Source organism: Sardina pilchardus, chromosome 2 (genome assembly GCF_963854185.1).
Source record: "Sardina pilchardus chromosome 2, fSarPil1.1, whole genome shotgun sequence".
Taxonomy (NCBI): Eukaryota; Metazoa; Chordata; class Actinopteri; order Clupeiformes; family Clupeidae; genus Sardina; species Sardina pilchardus.
The window spans coordinates 19,157,837-19,170,619 of record NC_084995.1 but is presented as its reverse complement, the minus strand read 5'-3'; the positions used below and the strand labels follow the sequence as shown (position 1 = coordinate 19,170,619).

General features: G+C 47.6%; 1 protein-coding gene across 1 annotated transcript in view; it reads right to left on the bottom strand.

The window, feature by feature from the left end:
- glra3 (glycine receptor, alpha 3) overlaps nucleotides 1–12,783 on the bottom strand; it is a 70,282-nt gene that overhangs the window by 36,637 nt on the left and 20,862 nt on the right. The window contains exons 2-3 of the mRNA XM_062554766.1: nucleotides 3,082–3,209; nucleotides 255–322 (exon numbers count right to left, since the gene is read on the bottom strand). Of these exons, the coding sequence (XP_062410750.1) occupies nucleotides 255–322; nucleotides 3,082–3,209 (196 nt within the window). The remainder of the gene's footprint in view (nucleotides 1–254; nucleotides 323–3,081; nucleotides 3,210–12,783) is intronic.

The following is a 12,783-nucleotide window of genomic DNA, read 5'->3' as shown; positions in this document are numbered from 1 at the left end:
TCACTGGCCTCAGGTCTGCTGGTGACAAGAGAATGCACCCTGACTCATCTCAAAGCATGCCAAAACTGTGACACACACACACACACACACACACACACACACACACACACACACACACACACACACACACACACACACACCACAGCAGGGAGTCAATTTGGACTCCTACCCTAAAGCTTACAGTGACAGGGACTGTAGAGGCACAGTGGAAGGTTAATATGGCGCAATAACAGAAAGCTCTAGGGTTGACTCACCATTGTTGTCTCTGCAATAGACCCAAAGCTGTTGATGAATATGTTGCAGGATACATTCACCGCAGGGCCTGTTCAAAAAGACAAAGAAAGACCCATCCCGATTAGCTTGTGTCGCTCTGTCAGTCATTTGCTAAACTCTAAAATGTCCTTTCATGAAGAACCGTGTGGATCCATGAATCAGTCACATACTGTATAGCAAGCCTGTCTCTTTTGGCGCATTGTGACATTGCCAGGACCCCATGTGGTGGCCCATTCGATGCGCCATTATGGTTGACAGTACATTATGGTTGACTTGATGGAGCATGGTGGAATCACACAGAGCAAGCTCACGTCTGAAGCTGACGCTTTTTTTTTTTGGTTGCTTTTTTTCTTTCCAAAGTCACAGACTCCTAAGTCTCTGTAGCTTCTGTGTGGATGCAAATCCATCTTTTTTCCAAAGCGCCTCCCCAAAGGCTTCTCATGAGCGCTGAGCAGCTAAAAGCGCTAGATGAATGAAGGCATGCTTTATTTTTTAAAGACTTTTATTTTTTTCCCTTAAAAACCAACCGCTGGTGCTTTTCATATCTTGCGTTCTGAATTCCATTGTTGTGAGACTGCTCTGGTAGAGGATCACATTCAGAATACTTATGTAGTGGGTTATTTTAAACTGACAACCGGCATTTAAGATATAACTGCAATAGATCTAAGATATTTTGAGGAACACATTTTTTTTACTCCAACAGAGGCATAGTCTGATCTTGAAATGAACTGCTATGGTAATTTTTAATTACTTAACCCTTTAATACCGGATTTGCTCCACATTTCGGTATTCTAATCCCTGTTTTGATCTTGGTTTTGAGCTAATTTAAAGACTACATCATTTCAGAGATGGTTCTCAGCAAAACAGTTTAACACCCCATAAGCATACTGCATTGGCACTCTATGTACAAACGATCCAGCTAGAGATCCACGGAGGGTGAACTCATTTGTGTGTGTGACCAGACTCTCCAGGGGCTTGGACTGGTAATGTGTGATTGCTGTGAGATCGTGTTTGCATTGAATGGCTTTGTCACGGATGGCGGTTAAAAAATATTGCAGTTTGAGTTGCAAATTGAGGTGCAGATGTCAGGCTGGCAGAGCCGATCCGGCTGAGCGCACACTTGGCCCTCACCTGCCACTGGCTGAGTCTATCAGCATTCACACACACATGCGCGTGCGCACACACACACACACACACACACACACACACACATAGGCTGATTTCATCCATCCCCCCTCCCCTCACACACACGCACACACACACAAACACACACAGGCTGATTTTATCCACCCCCCTCCCCTCACACACACGCACACACACACACACACACACACACAGGCTGATTTTGTCCACCCCCCCTTCCCCTCACACACACACACACAGACACACACACACACACACCTCACGCTTCAGCCACCTCTTGTCATTATCTGCCTGCTGCCTGAGTCCCTGTTCAGCTCCAAAAAGTGATAGACACGGGCCCCTGCTCTTGCCCCCTCCACACACACACACACACACACACACACAGGACCCTGTTGTAGAGCGAGAGATGACTTGTGCTGGACCCCCAGCTGCCTCTTAACAGTTTTCCCCGTTCCGTTCTCTTTCTGTCTGCCAAGGTCCATCTTCTTATTTTTAAACGATGGATTTGGAGGGAATGGCTGAATATGGGAGGCTGGCTGGCTGTCAGCGCTGTAGTGTGCCGCGGGCCAAGATGGGTAGCAGGAGACAGGGCACGGAGCCACCCGGCCCAGCTGCCAACCCACGCGGGCAGCGGTGAGAGCGCTTGGCTATAGGAAGAGTAAACACCGTCTGTCCCCCCCTGTCTAGCGCGAGCCCAATCCAGCCCACTGCAGCACACAGATAAGCACGGCAACAAAAACACGCCTCACTCTTATTCAAATGAGTGATTTCATCTTTCAAAGAAAATACCTCACTCTTATTCAAATGTGTGATTTCGTCCGTGCAAAAAATACCTCACTCTTATTCAAATGAGTGATTTCATCTTTCAAAGAAAATACCTCACTCTTATTCAAATGTGTGATTTCATCTTTCAAAGAAAATACCTCACTCTTATTCAAATGAGTGATTTCATCTTTCAAAGAAAATACCTCACTCTTATTTCATCTTTGCAAAAAATACCTCTCTTATTCAAATGTGTGATTTCGTCTGTGCAAAAAATACCTCACTCTTATTCAAATGTGTGTTTTCGTCTGTGCAAATGGTAGTGACATGCACTGATGTTAGGTGATGTCATACTAAGGAGAAGGCTGTGTTAAAAGAGCCGAGAAAGAAACACAAATGTGTGTGTGTGTGTGTGTGTGTGTGTGTGTGTGTGTGTGTGTGTGTGTGTGTGTGTGTGAGGCTGTACCTTTAACGTATGTGTGGGGAGCTGTACCTTTAAAGTGTGTGTATGTGTGGGGCTGTACCCTTAAAGTAGTGTGTGTATGACCGGAGCTGTACCTTTAAAGTGACTGTGTGAGGCTGTACCTTTAACGTGTGTGTTTGTGTGAGGCTGTACCTTTAACGTTGGTGTGTATGTGGGGCTGTACCTTTAACGTGTGTGTGTGTGTGTGTGTGTGTGTGTGTGTGAGGCTGTACCTTTAAAGTATGTGTGGGGAGCTGTACCTTTAAAGTGTGTGTATGTGTGGGGCTGTACCCTTAAAGTAGTGTGTGTATGACCGGAGCTGTACCTTTAAAGTGACTGTGTGAGGCTGTACCTTTAACGTGTGTTTGTGTGAGGCTGTACCTTTAACATGTGTGTGTGTGTGTATGTGTGTGTGTGTGTGTGTGTATGTGGGGCTGTACCTTTAAAGTTGGGCCTGATTCTTGCATCATAGCCAGAAGTCCGTCCCATGAGCTTGTCCAAGAAGTCAGAGGGTGACATGGGAACTGCTCTTCCCCGGGGGCTGTCAGGCTCCTTCGATGCCACCAGACTAGAAAGGGAGAGCGAAAAAGAGAGAGAAGAGAGAGGGAGAGAGAGGGAGAGAGAAGGAGGGGGGAGGGAGAGAGGGAGAAGAAAAAAAGAGTGCAGACAGATTTTTAGAAAACTCACTGTGACAGTCACCCGGGCCAGAATTGGAAATGGCTGGACTAATGCCATCTGACACCATTATACATATTCAGGTCTTTCTTGGAGGGCCTTAGAAGGAGAGAGAGTACACTTCTGTCCAGCCGGAAGAAGGGATGAGGAAGAGAGAAACAGACACGCCGAGAAGAAAAAAAGAGATAGACTCCCCTTTGGGCAGTGAGACAGACACACATTCTCCTCTCCTCTCCTCTTTACTCATATCTTCTCCTCTCAACATATCTATTCTCCTCCTCTCCTCCCCTGTCTTCTTGTATTTACTCTCCTCTTCGCCTCTCTTTCTCTCCTCTTTACTCATGTCTTCTCCTCTAAACATATATTTAATCTTCCACTCCTGTCTTCTCTTCTTTACTCTCCTCCTCTCCTCCCAACATATCTCCACTCCTCTCCTGTCACCTCTCCCCCTCTCTTCCCCTCTTTCTCTCCCTCTCTCCTGTCATCTCTCCTCCTCTCCTCCCCTCTCTTTCTCTCCTCCTCTCCCTTTACTCCTCTTACCTCCTCTCCTCTCCAGGCCATCATAACGTCCTCTAGATATTATGATGTGGAGTGCATGAGACCAATCTCAGGCTGTGTCAAACACTCAGTCATAATCAAAGGGCAGATTATTACAGCGACCCAAAAGAACCGTGGGTGAGTAAACCTGATACATTTCATCCCACGCACGCACACGCTAGGAGCATTCAGAGCATGAGTTCACCACTGTTCAGCGGCAGACATGATTACTGCCTCATGTTCATGCTCAACTGGCCTGAGAAATGTTCTACAGCATGTTGAGATAAATCACATACAAAATGGAATAAAAACATTTTTTTTTGGTTTGCAAATGAGTTGCAAAGTTCAGATGCAAAATCCCCTAAATCCGTCTGACCATTTGTCTTTTAAATGAGCATTTTTAACAGGCTCCTATAGGCTTCACTCACCATCATTATCTATTTTTTGAGGGAGGTGCCATTTAGAGGCTTTTGCATCTGAACTCTGTAAATGTGAACCGACAACTGCATTTCAAGAAAACAGGCACGAATATAAAAATAGTCCCTACAAAACTGTACAGACAGAAAAGCTTCGCATATGGCTTTTTATGCAACAACTGTGTCAGAAAATCCCCAAAGTCATGGTCGACTGCTCAGCTGTGAGACAGTGTTCGTATCGCACCATGTGTCACCCGTTTCATGTCTAACAGGCAGATTCATCAGAACCGAGCCATCGCCATGGCATGATGATTCAACTTGTGTACACAGTTGCTCCACTCAGTCAGCAAATCCTCTCACAAATGAGGTGACAGTTTACAAGACGATCACGGCGCGCTCTCTCATTGCCCTGACACGGCGTCTGACGCCGGGACCGCGCGCGCGAGCGCGACTTTAATCACGGTTACTACGGATGCCCGACGTGTGTGACTCTCTCTCCGGGCTGCCTCCTGCTCCTCTTCCTCTTCCTCTCCGCTCCAAAATTGCTGCTCTTGTCCTGTCGTACTCCCCTGGGGGGACTCTGGCAACTGTTTGACAGCTGCTCTGGGATCTGTGCAGACTCCTGAGAGAATTATGCTGATGAAGCCAGCGAGGCTCTGTCTGCAGGAGCAGAGGGAGGAAGGGAAGGAGAGGAGCACCCTTTTTTAAACTGTGAAGTGCGCTTTTCAGCTTTCGGATCCTTTTTAGGAATCCAGAGGTAGAGGATAATAGAACATAAGAGCTTATCTATCTATCAAGAGCTTGTAATTTTTCATCTGTGACTGAAATGGTGAATATAAAACTCTGTATGGTGTATTCTACAGCACTCCTGCTTCAGCACACATTGCTCATGACTGCAGTAGTCAGTTTGTGTGTTTTCATACACTCATGATCTGATGATTTCAATGCAACATGACAGGTCTAGTCAAGCTTTCAGAAGAAATAGTGTAAAGCTTCCTTGATCAGTCTTTTCTATTTTCCATTAATAGATGGTTTACAAAAAGACAAATTTCAAGAAACACATTTCATCTCTGAATTATCTTAACAAAATAAATCTGTAAACCACCAATCTGTTGAATGTATGATTTCTGTCATCTCGTCATCTGTCATCTTTCTGTCATCTTGTAAAGATGAATGGTTTGAAATAAAAATGGCTGTGGTTCAATCGGGACATGGTACTTTTTGTTGCTCATTGATATTGGGATAAGTGCATGCATTTTGCCTTCGCCAATTCCCTCACCAAGTTGCATATTTTTTGCAACTAGATTCCATTTGTTAGCAAGATAATTACCAAAGATATATTAATAAGATATTACCAAGTCAAAGCCCTTATAATAGTCTGATACGTTTGGAAAATGCAGCCATACAGTTTGTAATCAAAACAAACCCATAACCTCCAAAGGGCATGTAGGTCAAAATAAATAACACTCGCTCCAGGCAAAACATGTAGTGCAAAATGAAAATAGAACCAAGAAGAGGAACAAACAAAAACCTTGCCAGAACTAATTACCTCAGATTAACAAGCAAGTGCTTTGACTCAGAGAATGTGTTGTGCTTTGTGTAGACCGTCTTTTTTATTTAGCAAGTTTGCGTGCAATTACGCCCTGGCCCAAGAATCAGAATCCGAGGCAGAAATAGAATATATCCTGGGATGGATATTAAATGACATCCTAGGCACACTCTCTCTTTAATCCTTGATATTTGCATCCAATTTACAATTACATACAATTTAAGATGTAGGTTCTCCTTTGGGAAAATTGCCACTTTCGGCTTCTACCCGTAATTTCCTATTTTTTAACTGTGGTTTATCCATTGACTTAGCAAATACGATTTCTTCAGCTATGAGGTCAATAAATGGGGCCGTTAATATGGTATTAATATAGTTTTGCTTTTTAAACTTAAGCATAAAACACTGTGCTGCAGCTTATACACAATGTGGCTAATACACAGGAAATTGCTGTACACACTTGTCAGCATCCAGCCCTAAACAAAGGGTCTAAGGGTCTTCTCTGGAGCAGGGCTGGGATTATAGGTTATGTGGATGTGTGCAGGCTCCACTATGCTGATGCTGCCTGCGGCCTGCTCCCCTCATCTGGGACCAGCGCTGGCCAGCCATGTTCTTCTAGATCATTCCTCAGGGTTCTCCCATCATCAGTGTATTTATTCACCCTTTCTGAACATTATTATTATGCTTCTTTTTTTTTTCTTTTGGTTGCTGTTATTGTTGTGGGTAGTGCTATTGTTTTGGACTTTATTCTTTGTCCCAAACAAGCGTCTCTCTCTCTCTCTCTGGAGACAGACCTCATGAAGCGGGGCCAAAGCAGGAGATTATATTGCTAAATTCATCCTCTTTCTCTCTCTTTCTCTCTTCTCTGATGTCTCTCTGTCTGTTTCTGTTGCTGCTGCAGCCGCACTGCTCTTTGGAGCGCTGTGCCTTGTTACTGCGCACCGAGAGATCAGTCATCTGACCGCAGTCCACAACCAGGCCAGGGGAGCGCGGCTCTGGCCCGACTCCAACGCTGAGCACATGTGTACCTGGCGTCACTCCAACGCCGAGCACATGTGTACCTGGCGTGGTTCCAGCGCCGAGCACATGTGTACCTGGCCTGCTCCATGATCCAGGGCGGAGAGGCTTCGCTGGCTCTGACTGCAGGGCTGCTGCACCCTTCCTCTTCCACGGGACCGACTGCGAGAGGCCAGCCGTGTCGCAACTCGCACGTTACCGCACATTTGGCTGCAGGGAATGACTCCTCAAAGATGTCTTCTTTTCTTTTTTTTTCCTTCTCCTTCTTTTTTTAGTTTTAACATTAGTAATTACAGAGGAAGCAAACGCGATTATGTGCCAGAATCCATCCGAGGCATGTAAACTAGACAAGCCGTGAATGGGAATTTAGTCCTGGCAGCTGTGAGCTGTCAGGAATTAAAATCAACCTATGTAAACAAAGCGTGCCTTGTTCTCTCTCTCTCTCTCTCTCTCTCTCTCTCTCTCTCTCTCTCTCTCTCTTTCTCAATCTCTCTGTCTTTGTCTCTGTCTCTCTTTTATGATTTTACCAACTCTTATTGGGGTTCTACAAAGAACGCCCCCCCCCCCCCCCCCGAAACCCACCGCACATTTTTATATTATATACATGTATATATATGTATATATATATATATATATATATGTGTGTGTGTGTGTGTGTGTGTATGTTTGCGCTTTTTAGTCTTTAATGGCCACAGTATTCTGTGGGCAAGGAGTGAAAGGGAGCGAGAAATGGGGTAAAGGTTCGAGAAATGACCTGAAATGGACGATTTGAACGCCAGCAACATGTGAACCTCCTTGTTGTGATGCAATAATGTGTTGACAAGTCTTTCTCTGGGTCCAACTGGTCCCAGAGCGGCTTGTTTTTTTTCCGTAAACAGTTAAATACATTTTCAAAATCTGCTGATCAGAGTAGCCAATAAGAAGACTGTCATTCTACTACTCACTGCTACTACTCACAACTTAACAAAAATCATATTATATGCGGAGGGCTGGACGTTACCTTCGATTATATCATCTGGCTGCACAGCTACACTTACTCTGTTAGAGTTTTTATTTCTTCTACTTCTACTAAAACAAAGGTGATGGTGGCAAGGCTTACAGGCTGTGAAAACTTTTATGGATGAAAACACTGTTGGGGCCCTGACATCAGACTTAACAACCGAATTGGACTTGTGGTCCCTGACACCCAAAGCTCCACTTCCTAAACTCTCGGCACCTGTAACAGTCTCAAACAAACAACAAACAAGCAAAAAACACTACTGGACATCTACTTAATTTCTCTCTCTCTCTGCTGTTCTCAAGTCAGTGGCTGCAGGCCGCTGTCTTTATCTCTGCATGGACTGTTGCCATGGGACCAAGCAGAGACTCTTCCAACCAGACAGGACTACCACGGTCTGCCCCGCCCTCCTGGGTTTTCCCCAGGTGAAGCAGGGTCAAGGCTACTCTCTTTGATATACTCTTCAGCAGACTGCGCTTGTCTCTCTCTCTCTCTCTCTCTCTCTCTTCTCTCTCTCTCTCTCTCTCTCTCTCTCTCTCTCTCTCTCCCTCTCTCTCCCTCTCTCTCTCTCTCTCTCTCTCTCTCTCTCTCTCTCTCTCTGTGTCTCTCCCTGCAGCGGCTCCCTGGGACTCAGTGCTGAAGGCCCAGACATTTCCCTGCAGGGACCCGCATGCCTCTCCACCACAGGGCACTCAGAGAAAGCATTCCCCCTGACACGAACACACACAGCAGAGCCATCCGCGGAGGCACACCAGCTAGACTGCACTACATTGCTCTCTCAAAATCTCTTCACACACACACACACACCTATGCACTCTCTCTAATTAAACAACACAAACACACATGCGCACACACACACACACACACATGCACAAGCATTCTCACACACACGCACAGGCATGCACATACATACTGTACACACACGCACACACAAACGCATGCACACGCGTGCACACGTGCACACACACACACACACACACACACACACACACACACACACACACACACACACACACACACACACACACACACACACACACACACACACACACACACACACACACACACACACACACACACACACACACACCTCTAACTATTCGGTTAAAACTGCCTCTGCTGGTCTATGGCCACTGACACAGAGACAGTAGCCATGGCAACCTCCCCGCAGGGTGGCCAGTCGTGGTCAGTGGAGTGATGCAGGCGGTCAGAGAGGCTCAGCAGGCTCCAGCAGCTCCCGCATCTCCCGCCGCCCGGGCGCAACGGAGGGTGAACACACTCTGGAGACGAGCTGCAAGAGATCCACGGAGGAGACGGAGCAGATATGGCAATGGCAGAGTGAGTGTGTGTGTGTGTGTGTGTGTGTGTTGGGGGGTGGGTGTGTGGCGGGGGATGTGTTTTGTGTGTGTGTGTGAGTGGAGGTCATCACGGGTGAGAAAAATAAAAAAATCCCCGCAGAGCCTGAGCACAATTTAATTCCCCCTCAGTGCGCTACAAAAAATCAGAGAAAACACACAGACACACACACACACACACACACACACACACACACACACACACCCCACACCCCCTCACACCCCACACCCCCTCACACCCTCCGTCGCACTTAACCAGCACTTTACACTTCCTGCCTGCCTGCCACAGGGAGCTGCTGGTGCCACTGCTCACACCCACACAGTGCTGGGCTGCTGGCCTGCTGGGCTGTCAGGCGGCTCAACAGGGGTGCGGTCCAGCAGACAGGGGGGACGGTGGGCAGTCTCTAGGGACGGCTGCACCTGACTCAGCATCAGACCTACCGCTGGGGACAGCACACACTCAGGGGCCAGTGCAGACAGCACTCGCATCACACCGTGCAGCACACACACATACACACATATGCACACACACACAGACAAACTTTATGGCTTTGTTGCCACTTTTGCCCCCCTTTCCCCTTTCTCTGTGTGTGTGTGTGTGTGTGTGTGTGTGTGTGTGCCTTCTCCTTCTGTCCTTCGCCTTTTCTGAATTTGATTTACCTCATTTTACTTTTTAACTACATGCCACACACACACACCACAAACTCCAGAGAAGCTCTCTCTCTCCCTCTCTCTCTCTTTCCCTCCATCTCACTCTCTCTCTGTTTCCTGGTTTTCTAAGGTTTCCTCCAGGCTCTCCTGCTGCAGAACCATGCAGAAGAGGCAGTGACATTCATAGGGGGATGACAGAGCATCCCCAGGAATCCCCCCCCCCCCCCCCCCAACACACACACACACACACACACACACACACACACACACACACACACACACACAACACACACACACACACACACACCCTCTCTTCTCCCCCTGTGCCACCACGGTGGAGTGACTCACTGAGGCACCAGAGGCCCTCTGGAGGAGGATGGGGAGAGGGTGGAGGAGAGGGTGGAGGAGAGGGTGGGGTGGGGGTGGAGGGCGAGGTAGCAGGAGAGGCGGAGAGAGGATTGTGAGATTAACTCAAAGCAACAGCGCGCACACAGCCCAGCTGCAGGAGGGTTGGTGGAATGGGGCCGGGACTCGAGACACCTCGGCACGGTGCAGCGGAAGCGCTAGGGCACACGCACGCACACACACACGCACGCACTCACACACACATGCATACGCACGTACACATACGCACACACATGCACACATACGCACGCACTCCCATGGCGGATCGCATGCGTGCGCTCATCATGCAAACAAGTGCATACTCAATAAAACCCACCCTTCCTTTCATCTCAGTATAGCTATGCATATTTACCTCTTATTCTGCAAACTGCACAACCAGAGACGCACACACACACACACACACACAAACACACGCTTCATATGCAAACTGAAAGCCCTCTCTGTTGCCCCCCACGTCCTGCTCTTGCTATATAAAAGCATCACCCAACCCACCCTGTTGTACTGCTCCCCTGTCTCTACACAACGCTAATCATCACCTGCAAACACAGACTCACCATAATCACACGTAAGATAATGGGTCTCCCCACACACCCAGCCTATTGGACATGAATGACACAGCCATCACACGCCTAACATGCACAATAGCAGCGGAAACAGACCAAACCCTCAGTCAATTGTTCACATCTACTCCCATTCAGCCGCAGATGCAGAGCGCTGAACTGGACTAATAAAGCCCTTTTCAAAAACAAAAAGTTTTGTCCTCACCGCCATCACAGTGCTAAACAAGTTTTTTGTAGTTTTCACATTGATGTATCTACTGTATGTGGGTGTCTTAATGTGATGTGTTTTTGGAGTTGGATGAGGATGGGATATATGTTACCGTACTTACTGGATGTTATACGTCATATGCTATATATGGGATATACTGTACTGTATGTCACATGGGTGGATGGGATACATTTGTTACATGATTTATACACTATTTGGATGGGATATATGTGTTACATGATTTATATGCTATGTGGATGGGATCCATGTATTACATGTTTTATATGCTTATATGTGGTGTGCTATGGAACATGACAGGAAGATGTGTGGAAATCCCTTTGGGACAATAAACTATCAATCTATCTACACACATTCTCACACACACACACAAGTAGCGAACAAAGAAACACAGCAAACACACACAGCAAACTTCCATCAACCACAAAATACTGCACCTCCTCTACTGCACGGACACTATTGCCACCCATTACTGGCACAGTAAGAGCAGATAATAGGTTGACCGCGCTGTGGGTTTGCCGAGAGGATGTGAGCGTGTGTGGCACGGTGGTCTCTCCACTTCCCATAGCTGGCCCCACTCAAGCCTGCTTGTTCCATGCTGTTCCAATCCAGTCCCTTCCCTGTGACGCTTCGATCAGAATGTTACCTCCACCTAGGCAAGTCAGCATGGCTTCCATTTGATTCTCTCCGAGTGAGAGAGTGAGAGAGTGTGTGTGTGTGTATGTGCGTCAGTGTGAGTTTCATGTCTGATCTAAGAGCACCCATTACCGAATTGGCCTGCTTAAACCCACACTGGTTTCGGTGCAGCGGGCACTGTCGGCTGCCTTGTAAAAAAAAAAAAAACCCTCTCAATTTCCACCGCAATTAAACTGCCAGTGACCCTGACCGGCGTATTTACATTGAGACCGAAAACAATCTATGGCTAAGCACGGGGGTCCGGCGCTCGGGTCTCCACAAGGTCACGAAGACACACGGTTCTATTACCGCTCTTCACAGATCCGGCTTCTCCTCTACTGAACGCCGCTGTTAGAAGCCAGCCTAGTGGAAAACACAGCCTTTCTCACAGTGAATTTCCTCACTTCTCCCTCCCTGTCTCTCCATTTAGGATTCAGCTCTGCAGGACTCAGAGACTGAGCGCGAGCCTCTGCAATATGGCGCACCATGGGGGGGTGCAGTCTTTTGTAGAGGAACATTTTTGGGTGCAGCAGAGTCCCATCGCCACCACCACAGATAGTCACAGAACAGAGGCTGGAAGGTTGGGAAACAATGACATTGGCACACTGGTGGAGGAAGAGGAGGAGGAGGAGAGGGGGAGGAAGAATAGTGTGTGGGGGCATAGCGCGATGTGGCACTGCCAGGGCCCTGGCATCAGATGGATGCTTGTGGTTGTTAAATCTGCGCCCTCCTACCAAACGGAGGGAGGAGGGAAGGGAGGGAGGGAGGAGGGGAGGGGGTGCGAAGCTCGACCAGCGGCGACACGGCGTTGGGTCTCACTGGCCCGTCCTTGCCCAGGGCCCGTGGCCATCAGTGGCCATTCACAGCTTAGTCGACATGTGTGACAGTGTCACTAGATCGTCACACACTCCCTGTGGTGCCCGCCTTTAAAGTTTATTTAACCACACTCACACACACACACACACACACACACGCACACACACACATGCCCACACACACACAGACACACACACATTAAAAAAACAAACACACATACACACACATACACACACACTCACTCCAACAATTTTGAAATTCAAATG